Raw genomic sequence first — 24,798 nt, forward strand, 5'->3', positions numbered from 1 at the left:
TGACCTTACAAAAATTAAAAGTTTGAGATTATAATTGAAAAAAATTCTAACATCGGTGAGGTGGCTTAACATTATTGGTCTGGAATAGAAGATACAACAGTGCGGGATTACGTGAATAGTTTCACCAAAAGGAAGTCATCGGATATTAATGACCGTTGGGGAAGTTGGCAGCGCCCAGAAACTATTAATGCTTAATGGCAACCCAACTGCACCCCATCAATGCCTCTCTCTCTCTCCGATCGAACACGGCAAATGTGAACAGAGAGACAGCTAGCGAGCTGTGGTTTCACCCTTTTCACGCATTTTTGGCTTTATCTTGTATGCGGTATGTTTTGCTTTCCCTCCAACAATGCCGGTCTGGACTGATAGGAATTCAACAAGTGAACGGCCGCCCATTCATTGAATCCCAAGCTTTGTCGTTACCGACACGTCTGAAAGGTTGGACTTTTTTGACTTTGAATCTTTAAAGCTTTACTTTTTTTTTTTTTTTTTTTTAATTTCTTGTTTTTAGTTTGTAGTTTTGGTAGATGAACAAACTCGGACGGAGAAAACAAAGCTGTATTTGAATTTGTATGTGCGTTTCGCTTTTATTATGGGCTGTCTAGAAAGTCTTGAGGGAATAAACAGACTGGTCCTTTTCTTGGGTTGTTCTGTTTCTGCTGAATTTGGGGTAGAAGAAAAAATCTTGATTGGTAAGCCTGAATATCTTAGTGGGAATGTTTTGGTGAAAGAAATCTACCAATAAGTTTGTTTCTTTCGATGCATATGGTAACTTGAGAAGTGGGATTTGCCGTTTATTGGGTTGTCCTTATAATTCTGGTATAGTACTTGAGAAAGTTCTATCATCATTCATCAATCGGAGCTAGGAGCTTCAAATCAAAGAAAACTCAGAAAAGGGACACTTGATTGACATAAATAAAGATTCGGGTCTTCTATGCTGGTGTTCATTTACTGATTTCTTGGTGTATATTCATTTTACTGTGAAGAAGATGGTGGGAAGCATTGAGAGAGTGGGTGGTAATTTATACTCAAACGGGTCTATTCAGCACGGTAATGGGTTGGAAGAGAAGCTTGATGAGTTTCGCCGCCTTCTTGGCAAGGCGGATGGCGATCCATTAAGGATTGTTGGTGTTGGGGCAGGTGCTTGGGGGAGTGTTTTTGCAGCATTGCTTCAAGATAATTATGGTCCATACAGAGAGAAGGTACAAATAAGGATATGGAGAAGGCCTGGAAGAGCTGTGGATAGAGCCACTGCTGAACATCTTTTTGAAGTGATCAATTCTAGGGAGGATGTGTTGAGGAGGTTGATCCGGCGCTGTGCATATTTGAAGTATGTTGAGGCGAGGCTAGGTGATCGGACTCTCTATGCAGATGAGATTTTGAAAGATGGATTTTGCTTGAACATGATTGATACACCACTTTGTCCTTTGAAGGTTGTGACTAATCTGCAGGAGGCTGTTTGGGATGCTGATATTGTGGTCAATGGCTTGCCTTCCACTGAAACTCGTGAGGTGTTTGAAGAGATTAGTAATTATTGGAAGGAGAGAATCACGGTGCCTATCATCATCTCTTTGGCAAAGGGAATAGAGGCTGCGTTGGATCCTGTTCCCCACATAATAACTCCCACGCAAATGATTAAACGGGCAAGTAAGAATTCTCTCTCTCTCTCTCTCTCGCTCTCTGCTTTGCAAGTCTTCTTGTTGTGACACTTCTTACCTTTATCTGCTTATTATAGATAAAAGTGAGCAGATTTTTTGGCATCTTTTTGCAAGGAAAGAAAAGTTTTAAATGTTTGTTAGTTTGGCTATATCATATACATGCAGTGGTGGTCAGGGTTGATATATATATTGAAAGAGCAAGATCTTTTGAAGTAGTATCACTAACATAAACAATTATTTTCATGAAACTAAGAAGTACATCAAGAACTACCGTTTTTACATGAATTTGTTAAGAGCTTTCTTACTTGGAAAATGGTAGAATCAGGTAGTGTACTACTGATACGAGCTTCAGGAGTTCGTAGGACGGGCTAGCAAAATAGGTACCTGGCAAATAAACAGGTACCCGTTTATCCTATGCATGCAATTATTCTTTATGATACCTAGATGAACCTTAGTATAAAAAAACATGCATAGGATAAACGGGTTATAAACGGGTCATATCAAATACCTGTTTTGCCAAGTCTGCGTAGGAGTGATGGGAGTGAAAAGCAGAACTCTTGGTGCATGTCGAGCAGTGGAATTGGCATGCTTGAAAACACAAAGTTTCTCTAGTTTTAACAATTTTGGAAGGATAAGCTCTCATGAACACCTCACAAAATTCTCTCTCTGATCAATAAGAGCACAATTATAGTCTGCTCTGTGAATTTGTGGAGCTTCATCCTACACCTTTTAGGTTTTCTGTCTTTTTTTTCCTCCTATTTTTTTGGGTTGGGGGGGGTGAGGGGGTGGGGTGTGCGCTATAAGATATTTATAATTTATGTTGTTTATGGCTATGCTAATTCTATATTACTATTTACCTTTCTTCTTTCTTCTCAATGTTGTTCTTGTACTTTCTTTTTTTCACTTGTGTGGTTATCTTTCTCCTTTTCAATTTTGACTTGAGGTCTGTTTGTGTTTGCGATTTAAAAAATACTGATTTCAAAATGTGTGATTTGAAAACACAATTTTTAAAAACGCATTTACTCAATTGGTAAAATTGTGGTTTGGCTTTTAAAATCATACTATAACCTTTAAAATTGTGCGTTTTTAAAAACATATTTCATTTGCTTGCGATTTGAAAACGTAATTTTTTTTTTTTTTAATTTATTTATTTTTTAATTTTTTCACATTTTCAAGCCACAATTTTTTAAAAACGCACTCCCAAACGAGACACATTTTGTGATTTTGTTTAAAACACACATTTGACTTGCGAAATTGTTGGGCCAAACAGACTCTTAGTCATAAAATATTATGTTTCCCCTCATTCACTAATCATTGGTATATATACCTGGCAGTTGGAATACCTATGGAGAATATACTTTATCTTGGTGGGCCAAATATTGCGTCAGAAATTTACAATAAGGAATATGCTAATGCTCGAATTTGTGGAGCTGAGAAGTGGAGGAAACCTCTTGCAAAATTTTTAAGGCAACCCCATTTTACTGTCTGGGATAACAGTGATCTTATCACACATGAAGTCATGGGTGGCCTGAAGAATGTTTATGCCATTGGAGCTGGTAAATTTCAGAATCTTTTTAGGGCAAACAGGAACTTCCATGCCAATTTTGATATAGAACCATTTTTGATGACCTCTTGGGGTGATTTTTTTATGCCCTTTATCAGTTTTTTTGTCTTATCTTTATGGGATGAAGTTCAAAAACGTTTGCCTGTGTCCCCAGTAATAAAAGAAAGATTGACTCCACCCAGTATCTAAAATTGAAAAGAAGAAAAAAGAAAATCCTTGAGTGAACAAAATTTGCCTCCACCTTTTAGGTTGCTGCATTTCATAAAAAAAAAAAGAAAAAAGGAATTGATTAAACCCAAACATTTATTATTTGAGAATTCTCCAAAACATATCAATTTAGTGTATATATACATACACATACATCATACAAGCATCACACAAATGACAAGGTTATATCCACAGATAATGCATATTGACATTTTTTTAGTTAGTACAAGATGCTGCTACCTCTGCAATAATATATTTTGATCACTACAAATGCTTGCCTTTTCTTTTTCTCGTTATGGGAACTTCAAATTCTTGTTAGTGAGATTAGGTTTATAATCCAGAGTTTACATTGCCACTTTCCATTTTGGTTTTCTCAGGAATGGTGGCGGCCCTTACCAATGAGAGTGCTACCAGCAAATCAGTATATTTTGCACATTGTACGTCAGAGATGATATTCATTACCCATTTGTTGGCTGAAGAGCCCGAGAAGCTTGCAGGGCCTTTGCTGGCTGACACTTACGTTACCTTGTTAAAAGGTCGTAATGCATGGTATGGCCAGATGTTAGCCAAGGGTGAACTAAACCTGGATATGGGTGATAGCATCAGTGGCAAAGGAATGATTCAGGTAATGATTCTGATTTATTTCTTTCTTCAGAACCGATTTAAGATGCATCAAATTCTGCAATTATTGACCATGTTAGGCCGTGGCAGTACGTTAGGGAAACTTTGGGAGCAACCTGAAGCAGGACTAACTGGCTTTTGCAGGTTGATGAAAGTTTCATCTTATAAGAAGTTAAAAAAAAAATGTTGATATCTAGATATATTTTCCCCAACCAACCAGTGCATACTTCTCTTTCAATTCTTGAACAGATCTATGGCATTTTTAACCTTTAACATTTCATGCAGATTCTACTGGCCATGGGATTGACATGTTCCTAAGTTTCTTTTGAAGGCACCATTAACATTTCTAATAATTTTATTTGCACAACTAGTTGTGTTTTATTCGCATTACTTCTGGGTGGTTGTGCTGACTCAGATCATGTTTTATTCATGTATAACATTCTCAGCTTGATCTGAGGGATCTTCCTTTTCAAATATAACATATACAGTTTTTGTTTTGCATTCTGTTACTAATAGCTGCAATACTTAGATATTTTCCCACTAAATGCATCCCCAAAGGAAATCATTAAGAAATGTCTCTATCACATTTATCTGATCATCATCAACTTCATTGAAAGTACAAGAAATAAATACCCTATGATTGGAGATTTTGTGCCCCCTGGTGCATCAGTTGGACAAGAAGTCTGGACTCGCAGAGGAAAATGATTTTTTTCCTTCTTAGATTCATAATTAGTAATATTCTCTTATTTTGTCTTGCATCTTACACATGATAATACTTTATCTGCCCTGTTATTTTCCAGGGTGTCTCTGCAGTGGAGGCATTTTATGAACTTCTGAGCCAGTCTAGCCTAAATGTACTGCATCCTGAAGAAAACAAGCCTGTAGCTCCTGTAGAGCTTTGCCCCATCTTAAAGACACTATATAAAATACTGATCACAAGGTAAATTTCCTGCAACTCATAAATCTCATTTGTGATCTTAACCTATACTCTACTTGTTATTTACTCCTTGTGGAACCCTAGTTGTCTCAAATGGTGCAGCAAACTATGCATGAGCAATAACAATCAGGGGTCTTGTTCCTTTTGCTCCTTTTTATCGAAAACTAAGCTCTTGAATAAAGTTCTGCCATGACCAAAAGCCACACAGCTCTTGAATTTAATTCCCGTGTGTTTTATGGAACTTCAGGGAACAGTCATCACAAGCTATTCTACAAGCACTGAGGGATGAGAACTTGAATGATCCCCGGGAGCGCATTGAGATTGCACAAACCCATGCTTTCTACAAGCCTTTACTTCTTGGACAGCATTGATTTTTTTTTTCTTTTTTTTTTTTTTTTCTCATATGGAAAGAAAATTATGACATAAATCTAAAAAGCATTAAGTTATATGAATACATGGTGAGCAGAAGCATATTGGTTATTGTAATACATGGTGTACTGATTCAATTACCTTTATATATTAAAGTAAGTGGATTTATCTTCAGCTTCCAATGGGATATTGTTGAGTTGTGAAATCACTACACAGAATGGCATTTTCTCAGATTCAAATCACTCTTGCTAGGTTTAAAGACTCATTTACAGTTCTGCATGGTGTTGCTCTTTGTTCTGTAGGACAGTAGGATGCTGTAATACTAATTACTGCATAAATGACACAGTTTTCTCAAAAATAAATAGTAAAAAGAAAGGAATAGCATTTATTAACCTTTGTTTTTTGGCTTACTGGTGTGATTTTTGTTAAATGTTAAGCGAGCTCACACATGAACTTTTGCACACTTACATGCACATATAGAAGGAAGCATGCAATACAAAGTTTCAGCTCATAAATGTAGATTATCTTGTTATGACTTGTTTCAAACTTTCAATGGAGTCCCTAAGGATTGGGGTCTCTTGCAATTTAGAGAATTCTCGGGCTTGCAATTTCCTTCAACTCAAGCTGTTTATAAACCTTGTTTGTTAAACTACACCACATCCCCCCACACTATTCACTTCATTTTTTTCAAAAAAAATCAACGTCAAAATATTCTTACTTTTATATCACATTATTTATTTTTTTATTAATATTCAAATAAAAAAATCACTATAAAACAAATTTTTTTTCTCTTTCCAATACCACTTTTTCATTTTCCTATATCAATTATTATTATTATTATTATTATTATTATATTTTTAACTACAAACAATGTCGTGAAGGGTTGTTGTTGTCTGCCAAACACCTTAAAAAAAAAAAAAAAAAAAAAAAGGGTAAAGAGGTAGCCGGACCACCTTCTAAGATAGTTGCCAAATTGGCCACCCCACTTAAGAGATGGATGGAGTGCTTTGACCACATCTTTCAAATAGTAGTATGCTACTTTTGAGGTAGTGGTTAGGGTGATTTAACTATTCCTTAAATGATAAGTTAGAGCATTTCCAGCAGTAAGAGGTATTTTACCTAGTCAAAAAGTACAATTCTCTATTTTAACTACTCATTTTTTAATACCAACTCCAACAGATTCGTTATTTCATTCTTTATTTTATTAAATATCATTTTTTAATCTTTTTTTTTTAATTTTTTTTATTTTTTTATCCACGATCGCTTTTGCATCATCTTGTAAATTGCAATAGAATTGATTCACGCAGCATACCTGTGTGTTATTTTTATTTTTCCATTTTTAGTTTGTCAATTATATACGTGCTATTCAATTTTTTGGGGGGAGTTTTTAGTGATTCAAAAGACTTGAATTTGTATCATAAATTCATGAACAGAGAAGAGAGAAGAGTGAGAAACGTTGAGGGGGGGAGAGGAGAGAGACAGGTTGAGGGAGAGAGAGAAGAGAGAAAATAATGTGGAAATAATATTATATTTAACAATCTAGTGTGCTACAGTGAATAGCAATATAAAGTTATTCACTCTAGCAGTTAAGGTATAATAGCTAATATGAAGCTATTCTGTTTAAGCAGAAAAAATGACAAAAATAACTAAATGTAGTTAATATCTCCCTTTTAACTACACTGCTGGAAATGCTCTTAGAATGGTCAACCATCCTCAAGGTGGTGGTTAGAGGGGTCCCACCACCCCTTGAGGGCGAAGGGATGATCGAACTATCCTTGGAGTGTTCAACCATCCTTCTTTTTTTTTTTTTTTGTGTGTGGGACTCAGTCAATTTTTTGCATAAGAAGTTTTTGATAAATTTGATTATAATAAAAAGAGTACTACTATGGTTGTAACTATTTTACAATTCTTTTATAACTTTTAATACGTGTCGGCATGTGAACAAAAACCTCGAATCATATACTAACACGTGTTAAATATTATAAAAAGAGTTGTAAAATAGATGAATGTATAAAATTTTTCTCATAAAAAAGTTTGTACTCTCTTAAACAGAAGATTTTGAGTCTATTAAGTTATGCCACAAGTTGAGTTAAAAAAAAAAAAAAGAAGTAGCCTCGGCATTTATTTACAAAAAATAAAAAAGTTATTAAGGGCCCATGGGTTTAAAGTTTAAAGGTGGTACGGGCGTAACGGGCCAAGGGCATTTCTGTAAATTGAGACACACTCACTCTCTCTCTCTCGCTTAGAAAAACGCAGCAGCAGCACGCAGACGCGGTTGACCGTTGAAGAAGTCGTTCTGAGGCCTGAGCGCAGCTCTGTTCGTCCACGAACGAAAAGGGGGAAAAATGGGAGAATCGGTGAAACGAAGCGACCTGGAAGAGATTTTGAAGCCCTTCTACCAAAGAGCTTCTGAATCCGAGGTTTTGATTATTTCCCGTTTCCTTTTTTTTTTCCTATTCTTGAATTTCACTGTGTTGTCTTGCGCTCCATCTGGTTCGTTACGCGTTTTTTGTCTAGGGTTTTCGTAATCCTTGGTGTTTATATATATGTTTCTGTATCTATATCTATATTCTATACCGATTGGACTGGTATATAATAGTTACAATGCACTATGCCAATAGAAAAACTGGCAGTGGTTGTTTTCTCATGACCCGATGATGGGGAAATATATCAATTGAAACTCTATTTCCTTTTCACTTTGATTCTTACCTTTTCTGTTTTCTCTGTAAAGAAGTAGAGCATTGAGGTAAGTTAGTAACCAATGATTTGTTTATGGGCTCATCTTGTTCTATTTTCTTGTTCTTTATTTGCTTAAAATGAAAATACGGTTGGCATGTCAAGTCCTAGTTGATTCTATGTATGTGACCTTGTATAGGTTTATCGGTTCTGTGAAGGCAAATAACTAATTTCATAGAGTTCAGCGTTTTCCGCAAACTTGGGCCACTAATGTGGGTTAAATGGAGTTTGTTTTCTGCATCTCATTTAGTGGAACCTACTGTTTCAAATTTCTTATGATTTAATTTCGTGCAGGTACTTTAGATATTATCTTGATAATTTTAGAATATAAACCATTGATGGGTTAGGTCCGATTTGGGAAGTTTTGTACCTTCTTGGAATTAACTCAACTTGGTGTCTTGGCATCTCTAATTCAGTTATGGATATTAAGCATTGTGCAGACCATAAGGTTATGAGTGAGCACTGTCATCCTTTATCGATCCCTTCCTCTAATCTGTACATCTTCAAAGACATGGAAAATCAGTTAGTCGCAGAACATGCGGCTAACCTTGAAATTTTATAGCCAAAGGCTTTTGTACCAGTGTCCATGTATGGTTCCATAGGCTTAGATGAAACATCTCTTAATTAGCTGTGAATTGGTTTAACAGCGGCCACTAGCAGTCCTTCCCTCGTTTGGGAGCAATTCCTGCACCTCTCATTTGCAGAATTGCAGGTTTTGTACTTTGATTTGGCTTCTCTCAGGAAATGTTTATGGTTTATTAAGCCTGGCCCTCTCCTTTGCCAAAGTATGATTGAAGGATTTGGAAAAGGTGGTGAGATGTCTTTGTCAGAATTGGGTTTATTTGAATTTTCCAGGACTTTATGGGAGTAGTGATTATAATTTATTTCTGTGAAGAGGTGCCTTAGTTATGGTGTACGCCTTGTGATCTAAGGTTCTGTTCCCAGAATTATGAACATATGATGTAAGATGGTCAATTCAATGACGGAGTCTCCTTGGGCTTTTCCTATGTGAATGCATATTGTAGAGTACTTTATTCTTGAAACTCTTGTGTATGATATTATAGACTGTTGAAACTGTTTTACTTTTACCATAATAATCTTGGTGATTTAAAGCTATTGTTAAGCTGGGGTATTTAAGGTGAATTGAAAATGATTAGAGACTCAAAAAACATTGACTAGACTTGGGAAACCATTTCCAATTATTAAAGCATATCTTTGTGCAACTATGGCCCTAAACTTGACAAGACAAGACAACTTCCATGGCAGCTGGATATTCATGCCAGCAGATGGGTAGCTATTGGTTCAAAAGAGATTTGGGCATGCTTAGTTAAGAGATGCAATTAGGAAGGTATGTTCTTATTTTTTTTCAAAAGGTAGGATGGTATACAGGCTGCTCCTATGTTCTCATTTTGTTAGTCACGGTATTGTAGTTTTTTCTACTGCTGTTAAGCTGACATATTGTGTTTGTCAATGATGTGGGACAAGTTGTACCCTAATTTCAAGGGACGAGTAGGATTTTTTTTTTGCTTTGTTTTATTCCCGTTTAGGGTCTTATAGTAACTTTAGGATTTCGATGGCTTTAGATTTGTGGCCTATGTAAAGGCTAGTATTGAACTTAATTTCATGATTGAGTTATAATTAAGCTTGTTATGAGTTGTTTTAAGAAAAGGAGATTTTTCTCCCTTATAGGGGTTCTCTCCTTTGTATTCGGATTGCGTCCCTCTGCGCTTAAAATGAGATAGAATTACTTATCACAAAAGAAAAGAAAATAAAAGAAAAGAAGAGGGTTTCTTGTTTGTTCTTCTTCTTTGTGATATTCAAGGATTCAAAAGAGAAACATGTTCTTCTCTTTTCTAGTGCTTCTGCTACGTCAGTTAAGTTCTCTCAAGTGTTAAATGACTTCCACGATTTACTTACAATGATCCTTTTGTCACCAGAACTCATACTTTCTGTGGCTCTCCTTAAGTAACCCATAATTTCCTCTTTTTGTCCCATGTCCAATTAAGGGTCCTTTTTCTTCGGATAGAAAAAGGTTTGTCACAAATTTTAAATGTAGTTTCTTCCCATTATAGGTCCAAATATCTCAGTGTTATTCTATGAATGTCATATCTTTATTGGCTTTGGGAGAAAGTATGACTCTACACAATATGTACTATTGTGTGTGTGTATATATATATATATATATGTAGGAATTTTTTTATCAAAACAACAATCAGGAAAGGAAGTGGATATTTTTGGGTTTAGTTTCTGAGCAAAGGATTTTGTTGCTTTCATGTCCTGTTGGGGTGCCAAATACAACTTTTATATATTTGCTCTCTTCTTATGTTTGGCAGTATATTTTTTATTTTGGTTTTGTTTTTTTGGCCACATTGTAGTAGTAGTGACTATATATGATGATTTATGGATGCTTGGTTTTTTTATGTCTGTTGGAAATTATCCTCATTCCAAGTTTCTTCTTTCCATTTAGGGTTTCCTAATAAGATGAGAACTACATTGCTGTTTATTAAATTATAATTTATGCCCATAAGGACAATTTGACTTTTTGTTAGCTCTTTTTTTCTTTAGACTTTATAGATGCTTTATAATGTTTCCAATGTAAATAACCTGCAATAATGATTATCAATGAGCAGTATTTATCTTTTCTTTCCCCTTTTAAATTTATGCTGAAATTTGCTAACGGCAGATGTTTATACAATAGGAACGCTTATCAAGACTTGAAGCTGTCCTTGCAAGTAAGAAGAGTAGGTACTAAGGCACTTTGCTAAACCAGTAGTATCTGCCAGCTATAAATTGACTTCTAACTGTTTTGTCTATGTATACAAACTTGTTCAGATGTTGGAAATGAGGACCACTTGAGATTGATAAGTGAACTTCAGTCACAGCTACAAGAAGCAAGTGCAGAGCTAGTTTCAGAACGAGAAAAGGTTCTACCCATTTATATCTTCTTCATTTGACATTTAGATAGTATTAAAGAGAGCTTTTTATTATTATTATTATTATTTTATATAAGTGTATTAAAGAAAAGGGAAATGGTTCTACCCAAGGGGTTGGCTCAGTGGTTGGATAGCCTAGGATTTTGAGTATGCTCTTCAAGGTCTTAGGTTCGAAATTCACTGAGTGCAAACTGTTTCTTGGGGCCATCGGACTAAGGGTTCGCCCCTTAAATTAACCGAGGTGCACTTGCAAGAAACTCCTTACCGAGTGCCTGTGCACCTCTGAGACTAGTCGAAGTGAAGCTCTTGATACCCAGTGCCAAATCAAAAAAAGTGTATTGAAGAGAGTTATAACAGTATTACTTGCAACTTGCAGGCACAAAAGCTTGCTGAGGAAAATGCAAAACTTCAATATCGTATAATCCATCTTGTCAGGGCAGCAAAGGAGGCTGATCTCAAGTTGGAGAGCAAGTGAGTTTTAGTGATTTCTCAATCTACTTTCACATGTTGAATGGATAGTTCCTAAAAGATGTACCTTGTCTATAGGTGTATCGAAATTATTGGAAACTAGTATTTTTGGACTTGTTGACCCCAAAAAGAAATGGATTGCTTGGGTCTGTCTTGTATATACATTTTGTGGATTGGGTAGACAGATAGAAAGATAGGTTTCAAAGCCTAATGTTCTTTTTGGCTACAAACCACGTATAACTTTTCTTTTTGGGACTTCCCTCACTTGCAATGAAAAAAAAAAAAAAAAAACCATACCAGGTTTTACTATGTAAGATATGAACTTACAAATTGATGTTGGGATGCCCATCATCATTGAAGCTTGGAGGGTAGAACTTTTGTAATTACATTCAACTTCCAAGGGCAAGAACTGTATTGATTTTTATTTAGATTGTTTTCACCTTCTTTATCCTTAATCCCTTTCTTGGCAACTTCCATGGGAAGGGATTATATCTCAAAATTTAGATATTGTAAACCCTTTGTGGGGTTACGTGGTTTTGTTTAATATATGATATCATAACTGGCAAAATTGACCTGCTTTGTGTAATTTTTTTGTTAGGTCGTGATGGTGAAGTGGATGGGGAGGCTTTGAACTGAGCTTATGGGCTGAGACACACAATTGGTGGTGATTTTACTATTGGATTGTGAGCTCAAATAACAATGATGGTACTTTATAATTTATAATGTTAATGCTGATGCCCTCGTTTGTCATCATTTTCTTATATTTTCGTGTCATAGAAGTGGTCTAATTATGCATTTCTGTCATGGTCCTTGTGATCTAATACAAGTTGCTTAGATTTATTAATGTACTTGAAAATGCCTGGAAGGAATGTGTTTGGGTAATGGCGACCCTTTCTCCCTGGCGGAGTAATTCTATATACCACATATTCCCCTAATTGCATAACAGTTATGGTACTTAGTTTCTATCTGAATGTGTTCTAATCTCATTTTGGCATACAATAAGAGATCCTGCTCCGAATTGTGGAAGGTAAATCACAGATTAACAATGGTTTTTGTTTGTGTCTAAGCAATTTTCCCTTCAATATAGACTACTAAATTATTTGCAAGAAATTTATTCTCCATTTTGTTGCGAAGTCTTGTTTTAACAACCATTAGAAACAAAAACTGTGTAGAAAAAGAAAGTCACCACAATTGAACAAAAAAATCTATACAGATAAAAAGTTCTCAGATTTTCAAAGGAATTAGGAATACCTCGGTCCCTGCCTTTGAAAATCAAATCAAATTTGAAGAATGCTTCTCTAAAGTTCATGGCAATTTGAAGAAGATATTTGGGTGACTGAATACCAATTGATACCGTCTCTATTTATGCTTGTTTTTTCTTTATTTGTGTTTATTAGTTTAAAGGAAAAACTTTACTTGCTCTTTGATCTTTTATTACTTTTGCTATCATACCCTCAAATACTCTTAGGTGGTACGGACTCCTTTTTGGGATTGCAACTGTTGACGTTAATGCTCCTCGTACTCATACTCTCATACACCCTTAGGTGGCACCCACTTTAACTATTAGATTTGAGATAAATAATTATTAAATTTTGATTCAATGGGAGAATAAGAGCCACCTAAGAGTGCCTGAAAGTAAGGGTGAAAATGCGGGCAGATAATAACCTTCTACATCCGCTATCCACATATGCAGATGTGGATAGCAAAAACTAATATCCATAAATGCGGATGCGGATAGCAGTTTTAGAGTATGCATATGCGGATATTATCCGCATCCGCATTCCTTTATGTTAGTCGGATTTGTAATTTATATTTCTTATATTTGCTAGATTTGTAATGTTGTTGGATTTTACTTTTATAGAACTCTTTTAATTTGTTTTGATTAATTGCCTTATATGTTATTCCTTTATTATTATTATTTTTTATATGTTTTTTCTTGTTACCAACTATAGATTTACTAAAAGCTAAATATTAGATAACGTATGTGATGAAACTTTATAGGCAAAATGATTAGAAAGTGTGATATGAAAAATAGTGTTCAACTATAAATAATGTTTTTTTTGAAAAAAAAAAAAAAAAATTGTATTTACTAGAAGCAATAATTACTAAATTAAAATTTCAATGTCTAAAACACTAATTACCTTAAATGCGGATAGAGGATAATATCCACATTTATTATCCGCGTTAACCGCACAAATGCGGATGAGGATATCAAAAATCATTATCCGCATTTTGCAAATGCGAATATTGCTATTATCCACGTCTGCATTTTTACCCCTACTTGAAAGTGTGAGTGAAAAAATGAAAGTGTGAAACATTATTCTGGCCTCTTTGAATTTCATAAAAAATGTAAGCAACATAAGAAAGAAAAGTTGTAAAGCCCATTTGTCCAGGCACCTCTTTAGTCGGTTTTAGGGAAGAGTACAACTTTAACACATTCTTTGGTCCCCTTCTCTTTCCATTAAAGATCCTGTAGTTTCTATTAGTGAAAAATAGTATCAACCTTCAATTAAAGATGTAATAGCAAAATAAATGAGGATGTTATCACCAGGCCTTCGCGTACTTGGTTTTAAAACCTATGACAAGTTAGTGGGCAAAAAGATTGATGCTACATCTGACATCCAATGGCAGTAGAAAATACTTTCGTAATTATCAGTAACTACTTCACTGTAAGATATGAAAGACAATGTCATGAAATTTCTAAATCCTTTCAGAACTACATCTTTGTAAATTTTTTTCCCTATTTTTTTTCTTTTCTTTTCAACCTTTTGTTGAGCTCCCATTACTGATGATGGAGATTTACCTCAAAAGTCCTCTGTAGAACTGAACCATTCAAAATCCGCCGGACGGCTACGAAACAAGGCAACTATAGGAACGCCTATGAAAACAAAAGAACAGGAAAATATGTACATCCACTTGTAAATTCAGAAATACCTCAGTCCGCGCAAATGGTCCACTAATAGTTCAAGCAGCGCCTGTTTTCGAAGCTTACTATACTTGGGCACTTTCTGTTCCCTGGCAATGGCCCTCAGATCAATTAATTTCAATTTCCCCAAGTTAATATCTGTATAAGGTAACGGAACTAAAGCTTTACTTTGGGAATCATCATACGGAACTAAAGCTTTACTTTGGGAATCATAATACGGAACTAAAGCCATGCTTTGGGAATCATCATACGGAGCTAAAGCTTTACTTTGAGAATCATCATAAAGAACTAAAGCCTTACTTTGGGAATCATCTTCGGAGTAGAAGTTGATGATCTGAAGATTTTCCTTACTTCCAGGAAACTTTGAGAGTTCCATATGAACAGCTGAATCTCGGATCTTTACAGTGCTTGGAAAATCTGTTCTCTTTCTTTTCTTATTCCGTGTGCCTGAAACGGAACTTTTGCCGTCATCATGAGCAACACATTGCTCTTTGGATTTACATTGGCCAGAGTGAACTAGTCTCTTCGTGACCTTCCTGCTCGAAGACTCATTGAAAATGACAATGTCGGTGCTGACTCCAGATTTTTGTTTGCTTTTGGATTTTGAAATAGAAGAATCTGAAACAACACTGATAGAGGGGAAAGCTGGTTCTTGGAACTGTGGTGTATCTGACTCCATTTTCCTCTTTCCCTTGTGCTTTTGTGGCTTCAGAGATACCTTCAAAATTGACTTCTTGGCAATAGTAGCAACTTCAACCTTTTGAATATCTTCTGCCTGTGACTTTCCATCCTCCATTATCTGCAGCTTGATTGCTTCTCGTCCCCTTTGATCTTGCATCTCTAAAAGTGAAGTTGAGGAGGAGCGGCCAGGTTTAGCAAAACCAGCTTGTTGAACCTCCACTTTTTGTGGAGGATTTTTCCTCTTGCATTCTGTCTTCACAGATGAACCCAAAGCATCAATCTTATCAGTTGGAGCAATCTTTAATCCTTTGACACACTCTTTACGCGCAATTTTCGCAACAAAATCCCTTAGTAACTCTAAATCAGAATTTCCACTTTCTGCCTGTCCCAAAGCACCGAAATCAGAATCAGAACCTTTTTCCCTCCTCTTGAGGCCAGCTGCATGTCTCAGAGCCTCTGCACTACTGCTTGTAACAATAGAATTTGCTTGCTGCTCATTGAATTTAAAAAAGAAAAAGAAAATACAAAAGGCGGTATAAGCTAATGAAAAGGGTAAGTTGAGCTTTAACATGTGATCTCACTTTCTTTTTCTTTTTCTTTTTTTCTCCTTCTATTGGTAAGACTTGACCCAACCTCACCCAACCCCTTCACTACTCGAGCCAAGGACCAAGGGAGTGACGTCTCACATTCAAATTATTTACTAATAAACTGATTCAAATTAAGTGAAGAAAAGAGCTTCTTGTACCTTGTCTGTCTTCGGCAGATTTCCCACGCCTTTGGGGTTTGAAGATGAATTTAAGATTTTCATTTTATCAGTAGCAGCAGAATTGTACTCTCTGACTTCCTCATTCCTGCTAACATTCAAGTCACATTTTCCAAGGGGGCGGCCAGCTGCATCCCTAATAGCATCAGAGCTGGAACCTTTCCCGATAGTTTTTGCAGGCTATTCATTGTAAGCGGAAAGAAGAGGGAATAGAAAAGGTTAGGATCTACTAAGGGCCCCCTTTGATAGCGATAACCTAGTCCAAGAGTTTCAGTGTAGTAATCCAACAACTAAGCTAAAGCTTTGCTCAAGTGGTAAAGGGTGGGATGGGGTCAGGGAAGGTCCTAGGTCTACCAAAAGAAAACAAACGGAAAAAAAAAAAAAAAAAAAGACCAGAGAGAGAGAGGATATAAGCACCAGTAAACTAAGAGAGGGGAGCAGGCAGTACCTTGACCTTTCCACCATGATCTGTTCTCTCTCCCTCAGAGTTGGATGATGACCCTAAAATAATATCATCCAATGTAGGTGTGGAATTGTGTTCTTCAATCTCCACATCCATGATTTTCATATTAGGACAGCTCAACTTTTTCTTGTTGGAGTAGTCAATTGTATGCAGAAAAGCATCTTTACTTGAATTTTTTATTGTACCGTCTTCAGGCTGATCATTATCAACAAAAACAGTGCGTCAACAAATCAACATTCTTATGCAACAAGTATTGATACTGTAATATAAATGGAAGACAGGTTCATATAATAGCCTATTTATTAAATTAATCAACACAACATTGGGGAAAAAAGGAAAGAAGCTGCAAATTATATTGCCAAATTTGGTTTCAGTGCAAACTAAAAAGATAAGGAAATGAAACAAAAACAATGACTTCAGGGTTAGGATTTAGAAATCCCTAAATAACCAAAATCAAATGACTCAAAAGGGCATAAAAACCCCTAAAAATAAATACAACAGTGTTGCTCTACCTAGCGTGTACATAGTTCTCCAGTGATGCTAACAGTAATCACATGACCCCCATTTTTATTTTTTTGTTTTCTGATCCTGCTTCAAATATTCCAAAACTGATGGATTCACATGTACTAAAAAAACGTGTGGAGTAACCTGATACACTGAGTAACAAAAACAGACATAACAAAGTCCAGATACCTAGCAGAGGTCACAACACTTAAAAAGCTAAAGCTGAACAAGAGTCAATGGTTGCAGTGCAGTATAGCACCCATTTGATCCATGTCTTCAAATTCAGAAAACTTTTACCTAGAGTTTTCAAACTTTTGAAACAAACTTGCAGAGAATCATGCAAATGTGTAAATTCAAGCAAAAAGGAATTGAATGGACCTTAATTGTTTCTGGATAATTTGATTTCTTCTCTTGAAGTGCCAAAGATAAATTTGAGCCAGAACATTTTCCTGTAATACTGGATTCCTTGGTTCCTTCCTTCAAGCTGATACTTGAATCAATATCGCTTGACATTTCATTCTCATCCAATAAGCTGGCAGCATGTTTTGGAACACTTGACCTTGAGTCCAAGGCAATGGCATCAAGAGGCTGTTCAATGTAGAAGAACACAAACTATCTAGATCACTTGAGCAGAAAGAATAAAACAAACATTCAAGTCACATTCAAGTAACATTTGCCAAGGGGGCAGCTAGCTGCGTCCCTAATAGCATCAGAGCTGGAACCTTTCCCGATAGTTTTTGCAGGCTATTCATTGTAAGCGGAAAGAAGAGGGAATAGAAAAGGTTAGCATCTACTAAGGACCCCTTTGATAGTGATAAATCGCTGGGAACACCTAATCTGAGAGTTTCAGTGTAGCAATCCAACATTAAGCTAAAGCTTTGATCAAGTGGAAAGGCCCTAGGTCTACCAAAAATAAAAAGACCAGAGTGAAAGGATATAGGCACGGGTAAACTAAGGGCAGGAGAGAGTGGGCAGTACCTTGACCTCTTGACCATGATCTCTTCTCTCTCTCTCAGAGTTGGATGATGACCCTAAAATAATATCATCCACCGTAGGAGTGGATTCGTGTTCTTCAATCTCCTCACCCATGATTTTCAGATTAGGACCGCTCAACTTTTTCTTCTTGTTATAGTGGTCAATTGCATGCAGCAAAGCATCTTCACTTGAATTTTCTATGGTACTGTCTTTAGGCTGATCATTGTCAACAAAAACAGTGCGTCCACAAATCAATATCGTTTATGCAACAAGTATTGATACTGTAATCTAAATGGAAGACAGGTTCATGCAATAACCTATACAGGAAAATAATCAACACAACATAGGGGGAAAGAAGAATGAAGCTGCAAATTACTATCGCCAAATTTGGTTTCAGTGCAAACTAAAAAGATGAACAAATGAAATGAAAACAATGACTTCAGGCTTAGGATTTAGAAATCCCTAAATAGCCAAAATCAAATGACTCAAAAGGGCACATGACTTAATTTTTTTTTTTTTTCTAGTCCTGCTTCAAATATTCCAAAACTGTTATGGATTCACATGTCCCAAAATAAAAGTGTGGAGTAACCCAATATACTAAGTAAAGATAACAGACATAACAAAGTACAGATAGCTAGCAGAGGTCACAGCACTTAAAAAACTAAAGCTGAACAAGAGGAGTCAATGGTTGCAGTGCAGTTTAGCACCCATTTGATCCATGTCTTCAAATCCAGAAAACCTTCACCTGGAGTTTTTAAACTTTTGAACAAACTTGCAGAGAATCATGCAAATGTGTAAATTCAAGCAAAAAGGAATTGAATGGACCTTAATTGTTTCTGGATAATTTGATTTCTTCTCTTGAAGTGCCAAACATTTTCCTGTAATACTGGATTCCTTGGTTCCTTCCTTAAAGCTGATACTTGAATCAATATCGCTTGACATTTCATTCTCATCCAATAAGCTGGCAGCATGTTTTGGAACATTTGACCTTGAGTCCAAGGCAATGGCATCAAGAGGCTGTTCAATGTAGAAGAACACAAACTATCTAGATCACTTGAGCAGAAAGAATAAAACAAACATTCAAGTCACATTCAAGTAACATTTGCCAAGGGGGCAGCTAGCTGCGTCCCTAATAGCATCAGAGCTGGAACCTTTCCCGATAGTTTTTGCAGGCTATTCATTGTAAGCGGAAAGAAGAGGGAATAGAAAAGGTTAGCATCTACTAAGGACCCCTTTGATAGTGATAAATCGCTAGGAACACCTAATCTGAGAGTTTCAGTGTAGCAATCCAACATTAAGCTAAAGCTTTGATCAAGTGGGAAGGCCCTAGGTCTACCAAAAATAAAAAGACCAGAGAGAAAGGATATAGGCACCGGTAAACTAAGGACAGGAGAGAGTGGGCAGTACCTTGACCTCTTGACCATGATCTCTTCTCTTTCCCTCAGAGTTGGATGATGACCCTAAAATAATATCATCCACCATAGGAGTGGATTCATGTTCTTCAATCTCCTCACCCATGATTTTCAGATTAGGACCGCTCAACTTTTTCTTCTTGTTATAGTGGTCAATTGCATGCAGCAAAGCATCTTCACTTGAATTTTCTATGGTACTGTCTTTAGGCTGATCATTGTCAACAAAAACAGTGCGTCCACAAATCAATATCATTTATGCAACAAGTATTGATACTGTAATCTAAATGGAAGACAGGTTCATGCAATAACCTATACAGGAAAATAATCAACACAACATAGGGGGAAAGAAGAATGAAGCTGCAAATTACTATCGTCAAATTTGGTTTCAGTGCAAACTAAAAAGATGAACAAATGAAATGAAAACAATGACTTCAGGCTTAGGATTTAGAAATCCCTAAATAGCCAAAATCAAATGACTCAAAAGGGCACATGACTTAATTTTTTTTTTTTTTCTAATCCTGCTTCAAATATTCCAAAACTGCTATGGATTCACATGTCCCAAAATAAAAGTGTGGAGTAACCCAATATACTAAGTAATGATAACAGACATAACAAAGTACAGATAGCTAGCAGAGGTCACAGCACTTAAAAAACTAAAGCTGAACAAGAGTCAATGGTTGCAGTGCAGTTTAGCACCCATTTGATCCATGTCTTCAAATCCAGAAAACCTTTTCCTGGAGTTTTTAAACTTTTGAACAAACTTGCAGAGAATCATGCACTAGTGTAAATTTGAGCAAAAAGGGATTGAGTTGACCTTAATTGTTTCTGTATCATTTGATTTCTTCTCTTGAAGCTTCAAAGATAAATTTGAGCCTGTACATTTTCCGGTAATACTGGATTCCTTGGTTTCTTCCTTTATGCTGATACTTGAATCAATATTGCTCGACATTTCATTCTCATCCAATAAGCTAACAGCATGTTTTGGAACATTTGAGCTTGAGTCCAAGGCAAGGGCATCAAGAGGCTGTTCAGTGTAGATGAATACAAACTATCTAAATCACTTGAGCACAAAGAATAAAAACAAAAAACAAAACCCAAAACCCAAAACAAAAAAAAAATAATAATAATAAAAGGAAAGAGGGTAAGAAAGGTAGATCTGAAAAGAATGTTGGGAAAAAGCACCTACTTCTTTTTAAGTTTTGAGGAGAACATTACAGACTATAGTTAACCCAGTTCATATTAAAATTGCAAAGTGTAAAGAAAGTATATTAAACTTAATGTCAGGTTTTGACAAGAGAACATGTCAGAATATTGAGGCAAAAGTAATGAGAAAGCTTCCAGACTCAAACCTGCTCATCTTTCTCTTGGATATAATTTCTGAGTAGAGCCCTCACTATTTCATGTACTCTCTCAACAGGTTCTCTATGCATTAGTAACTGAACCTCAATATCATTCTCATCTGTATTCTTCAAATTTCTTATTGAAATATCAAGGCAATTAATCTTTTCTGTCAGAGCATTACAGCATAATTCAGGCCATTCCTCATGTTCAGCCCAGGCTAGTTGACTTTGAAGGGATACAAGATCTTCTTCAAGTTCATCAATTTCAGTATCTGCCTTTGTTATCAATATCTTTAACACTTGAATACAAGATTTCTCATTCAAAGCATCTTCTTCTATCACATCTGCGACCACAAGAAAAGGGTAGTAAATGTGGAAACAGTGCATTGATATAACAAGGAACAACACGAACAAAAAAATGCAGAGACAAGAAGGTAAGGAACATAGATATACCATATCCATAACCAATGTAGAAGTCACATTCCCATCCAGGAAGCGTACTGTAACTGCTTTCCTGTGCAACTAGAAAGTAATAATCCGAATACAACATAAATTACAATAAGGATAACATAACTAGTACAATGTATAACTCAAGTTGGATCAATGCTAATACAAAATTGACAAGGGAGATCTGAAAACCTTGATGATATGATGAGCCCCATAGATCCAAATCCATGAATTTCAAGAAATATCCTGAGATGCAAAAATGACAACATCATGATGCATACACCAATATAAGAGAGCAAATGGATATTTCACGTACTTGACAGAGAAATATGGAGGTTTCGTAAAGATGCCAATATAACACCTCAACAAATTTCAATTATTTCAAAAAGAAAATAGTTTACAGAAACAGTAAAATTATCATTCAAAAACAATATTTCACATGGAAAACAATATTTCATATGAAAATCTTGTTGACCAAAGCTGTTCAACCCCAGATTTCAAGATTTCCACAATCGTGTCAAGAAACCCAGTAGCTTAGTTATGAAGACAAAGTGTGTTCAACGGACGGTGCACTTGTTTAACACCTTCGAGATGAATAATTTAGACAATGTATTGAGCATACTTTTCTTCTTTGACAAGTAACAATGTATTGGGCAAGCATCAATCAGGATAGTAGAAAAAATTTTAGGTAATAACTCAAATTAATTAGGGGCAGGGCAACACAACTAGACAGATTTAGGCAAAAATTACACCATTTTTCTTTATGATTAAGTTAAACCTTTAATAAAGTAGTAGACCTTTAATAAAGTAGTAGAAGGTAACAAAAAAAGAAAAGAGAAAGGAATAATCCATATTGTCTAAACTAATGCACAGCAATAACAAAATATTATCTGAAACAGAAAGAGTAATCCACAAAGTTAATTTCAAGATTAAACCCCAGAAATTAACAAATATTTAGGAAAAATTATTCAGGCAAGCCAAGATTAGGAAAGATTTTAAGAAAAATTGATAGGAAATATTCAGGAAAAAATAACAACCTCAACGAGGTGCTAAGAATCTCCAAAACAGCATCATATTATTAATAATATTACAGGATGAATCCGAAAAAGATGCAACAACACAACAACCAATAAATCCAACTATTAAACGAGCTCACAGAAACAGAACAAGCAAAACATTCATCCAAAGAAGAAAGAAAATGAACACGCAAAAGAAGTTAGAGAATATATATATATATATATATATAGCCAAACGAGCTTTTTTTTATCATTTAAGAAAATCCAAACTAAAGAGAAGTAACAAATTACTGGACTTAAGGAAAAGAGAGAACTTCTTCTGTTGTTCAATGTCGAAAAAGACCGGGAAAATCCACTAGAGAGCTGCTTTTCTCGGGGACCGAACAAGTCACAGAGCGTGGAGAAAATGTAGAAAATGTACCTTCTTTCTCGGAGACCAAACAGCAAAAGGAAAGAGAAAATGAATTTCTAGGGTTTCGCAATCTCCAAGTTAGAGAGAAAAAATGAGTGATGAAGTGCTCTGAGTCTCTGACTGAAAGCCATGACCGTCCTCTTTTGGAGAGTGAGAGAATAAAAGTGTGAGAGTGGGAAATAATTGATTTCTAAGAGGGCAATATAGTAAATTTCTTAGCGTCCGGGCAACGTGCATGGCCCCACCAATGAAAGAGAGATTGTTTTGGACGTATTAAATGCATAATCTCGTGATTCTAGACCGTCCATCTCATTGGCTTGTGAGAGGTTGTATACCGTGGAGATACCCTAAAATTTTCATTAAATTGTAAAATAGTCTATTTTAAACGTATAAATAAAATAAATAATTAAAATTTAATAATTTAATAATTTTAAATTTAAAATAAAAATCGGTGTATGAAGGGCTGAAAATCAGTTGTGGTGTGGAGGGTCCACGTATCTTTGTTGTAGGTGGGGTCACAAGTGGGGCCGCAGTACTATGAAATTGGAATCAGAGCCGTTTTGCTTGTGACAATGATGTGCGTGTCTTTTCATAGGGAAGGGGTAAGATGGTAAATAAAAACAAAAACTACGTGCATTTGTGATGTACGAATCTTCGCTCTTGCTTACTGGACACCATAGGTCGTACTAATGGATTTTGTCCTTTTCTTGGCACGTGTCGAAACGATGTATATGCAACGTGGCATCCAGTTTTTTTTTTTTTCTTTTTACTGTGTTGCTGTTTTACTTTTTCTATAATGATAATGATAATGTCCATTTCAAAAGTTGAAGTTAAAAGCATTCACAGTAATTTTTTTTGTTTTTTTTTTTTTTTTTATATTTAAGAATTTAAACTATTTTTTACTTTTCTATAATAAAATACACCCTAATAACTTTTCTTAGTCATTTTTATATCATTAAAATATTTATTTTTTTAATTATATTATATATATGAGAGGAAATATGAGAGAGAATTGTGAGATATGAGAGGAGAGAAGAGAGAATCAAATTTTTTTTTTTTTTTAATAATCATAAGGATTGCAATAGTGGAACCCAAAATATTGGGTTCTACTGTAGTAACTTTAATGTTTAGGGTTTATTTATGAAGTATGCTGTGAAATGTTTTTTTGTGATTTTTTAGACATATTCCATAAACTTAAGGAACAGACTCCATTGGGAATGCTCTAATAAAAAATTTGAAATATTTTGTATTGAAATATTAGATAGAGAATCCAAAGTGTTTTTGGTTTCATACACATCGGGGTAAAATTGTAGTATTCACAATACTTAAGGAACCGACATAATATCGGTTGTGGGTATTTTTTTTTTTTGTTGACATTTTCTCTATATATAAGAAAAGAAAAGAGTTACAAAGAAATTGCTGGGAATACTCTAACTTCATATAGCTTATAGTCATGGGATGATGGGTATCACTTCTGATGCTTCTATTAATGTGGTGATTTCTTCGGATGAGGATTGGGATCGGACTGTTTCGGGCAGCTTAAGATGTAAAACTTACTTATCAAGGCATGTAAACTTTGTCACCCTTTTTTTAGGCTGTTCAAATTTTAGATTAACAAGGAATCCAATCCGATTTATTTTACCATTTTAAACACTATGATTAGGTGGAAAATGAATACAATTAAACAGCATTCTATTATACTTGGATGCACACCATGTGTTAGTGCTAATCCAAAAGGTGATATTCTTTTCCCCTTTATGTATTGTATGGACAAGCAAAGACAATACAATTGCACACTTCTGAAAAACAAAGTTCCATTATGGGATTGTACCATAGTTCAAGCAAATTTTGTTGGTATTTCAGAAAGAAAAAAAAAATGTAATTTTTGTTGGGATCTTACAACGGGAAAAGATGAATTCCTTTTAGCAATAATGTCCCAATTAAAAAGAAAAAAAAAATAATAAAATAAAGGAGCTTAAAGAGATTCAAGATTGACTAGCTACACTTTTCCATACGTTAGTCTATTATACTTAAAACGATGGCAAAAAGAAAAAGTTAAAAGAAGAAAACGTAACAAACACGTTGGAGAAGATGAAGAAAGAAACGTTTGTCATTTCCTGTAAAAAGGTACCCTTTAGGGTATAAGTAACATGTATTTTAATAGTTAAGAAGACAAAGTTTGAAGAAAATTTATTAAAAATAAAAAAAATATGATTCTCACATATAATTTAAAAATGCATATGCATCTTACTTGCAAATAAACACATGATATTTTTTTAGATGAGGTTAAGAGAAAGAGAAAGAGAAAGATAAGTGTTACACATCCCAAATTTTCTTCCTAAATAACATGTCACTATCTCATGAGA

General features: G+C 35.3%; 3 protein-coding genes across 7 annotated transcripts; 2 read left to right on the forward strand and 1 right to left on the reverse strand.

Annotated features, from left to right (window-relative positions):
* Window positions 1-216: 216 nt before the first annotated feature.
* Window positions 217-5,530, forward strand: LOC132161673 (glycerol-3-phosphate dehydrogenase [NAD(+)] GPDHC1, cytosolic). Of its 3 annotated transcripts, none has more exons than XM_059571845.1 (6): window positions 219-438; window positions 512-1,647; window positions 2,993-3,214; window positions 3,807-4,054; window positions 4,851-4,990; window positions 5,235-5,530. In XM_059571845.1, exons 2-6 carry the CDS (start codon window positions 990-992, stop codon window positions 5,356-5,358), a joined length of 1,392 nt encoding a protein of 463 aa, XP_059427828.1. In that variant the 5' UTR covers window positions 219-438; window positions 512-989; the 3' UTR covers window positions 5,359-5,530. The 3 variants fall into 3 exon arrangements, with proteins under 3 accessions (XP_059427830.1, XP_059427828.1, XP_059427829.1); XM_059571846.1 differs by having other exon boundaries at window positions 519-1,647; XM_059571847.1 differs by lacking the exon at window positions 2,993-3,214 and having other exon boundaries at window positions 217-438.
* Window positions 5,531-7,562: 2,032 nt separating this feature from the next.
* On the forward strand, window positions 7,563-12,428 carry LOC132161821 (uncharacterized). Of its 3 annotated transcripts, none has more exons than XR_009438181.1 (5): window positions 7,563-7,776; window positions 10,791-10,837; window positions 10,925-11,016; window positions 11,402-11,496; window positions 12,092-12,428. XR_009438181.1 is itself a non-coding variant. In XM_059572018.1 (5 exons), exons 1-5 carry the CDS (start codon window positions 7,702-7,704, stop codon window positions 12,096-12,098), a joined length of 303 nt encoding a protein of 100 aa, XP_059428001.1. In that variant the 5' UTR covers window positions 7,565-7,701; the 3' UTR covers window positions 12,099-12,428. The 3 variants fall into 3 exon arrangements, 2 of the variants coding, with proteins under 2 accessions (XP_059428001.1, XP_059428000.1); XM_059572018.1 differs by having other exon boundaries at window positions 7,565-7,776; window positions 10,791-10,824; XM_059572017.1 differs by having other exon boundaries at window positions 7,567-7,776; window positions 10,791-10,833.
* Window positions 12,429-13,715: 1,287 nt separating this feature from the next.
* LOC132162086 (uncharacterized) lies at window positions 13,716-22,560 on the reverse strand. Its single transcript, XM_059572334.1, has 12 exons — window positions 22,442-22,560; window positions 21,197-21,250; window positions 21,011-21,079; window positions 20,567-20,901; window positions 20,032-20,241; window positions 19,213-19,425; window positions 18,631-18,822; window positions 17,809-18,021; window positions 17,209-17,442; window positions 16,312-16,521; window positions 15,846-16,043; window positions 13,716-15,590 (listed from the first exon to the last, which is right to left on the reverse strand). The coding sequence occupies exons 2-12, from the start codon at window positions 21,231-21,233 to the stop codon at window positions 14,418-14,420; spliced, it is 3,084 nt and encodes a 1,027-aa protein (XP_059428317.1). The 5' UTR covers window positions 21,234-21,250; window positions 22,442-22,560; the 3' UTR covers window positions 13,716-14,417.
* Between the last annotated feature and the right edge of the window lie 2,238 nt (window positions 22,561-24,798).

This window comes from Corylus avellana, chromosome ca9 (assembly GCF_901000735.1).
Source record: "Corylus avellana chromosome ca9, CavTom2PMs-1.0".
Lineage (NCBI taxonomy): Eukaryota > Viridiplantae > Streptophyta > Magnoliopsida > Fagales > Betulaceae > Corylus > Corylus avellana.

What these genes read in the sequence shown, in the direction of transcription:
- LOC132161673 (XM_059571845.1), top strand. Translation starts at nt 990, where the DNA reads ATGGTGGGAAGCATTGAGAGAGTGGGTGGTAATTTATACTCAAACGGG. An exon ending in GCAAATGATTAAACGGGCAA is followed by an intron (nt 1,648 to 2,992) that starts GTAAGAATTCTC and finishes TATACCTGGCAG; the next exon opens with TTGGAATACCTATGGAGAAT. An exon ending in TATAAAATACTGATCACAAG is followed by an intron (nt 4,991 to 5,234) that starts GTAAATTTCCTG and finishes ATGGAACTTCAG; the next exon opens with GGAACAGTCATCACAAGCTA.
- LOC132161821 (XM_059572017.1), top strand. Translation starts at nt 7,702, where the DNA reads ATGGGAGAATCGGTGAAACGAAGCGACCTGGAAGAGATTTTGAAGCCC. An exon ending in AAAGAGCTTCTGAATCCGAG is followed by an intron (nt 7,777 to 10,790) that starts GTTTTGATTATT and finishes TTTATACAATAG; the next exon opens with GAACGCTTATCAAGACTTGA. An exon ending in TGTCCTTGCAAGTAAGAAGA is followed by an intron (nt 10,834 to 10,924) that starts GTAGGTACTAAG and finishes AAACTTGTTCAG; the next exon opens with ATGTTGGAAATGAGGACCAC.
- LOC132162086 (XM_059572334.1), bottom strand. Translation starts at nt 21,233, where the DNA reads ATGGATTTGGATCTATGGGGCTCATCATATCATCAAG. An exon ending in ATTATCCAGAAACAATTAAG is followed by an intron (nt 16,522 to 17,208) that starts GTCCATTCAATT and finishes GATAATGATCAG; the next exon opens with CCTGAAGACGGTACAATAAA. An exon ending in ATCTGCCGAAGACAGACAAG is followed by an intron (nt 15,591 to 15,845) that starts GTACAAGAAGCT and finishes TTCAATGAGCAG; the next exon opens with CAAGCAAATTCTATTGTTAC.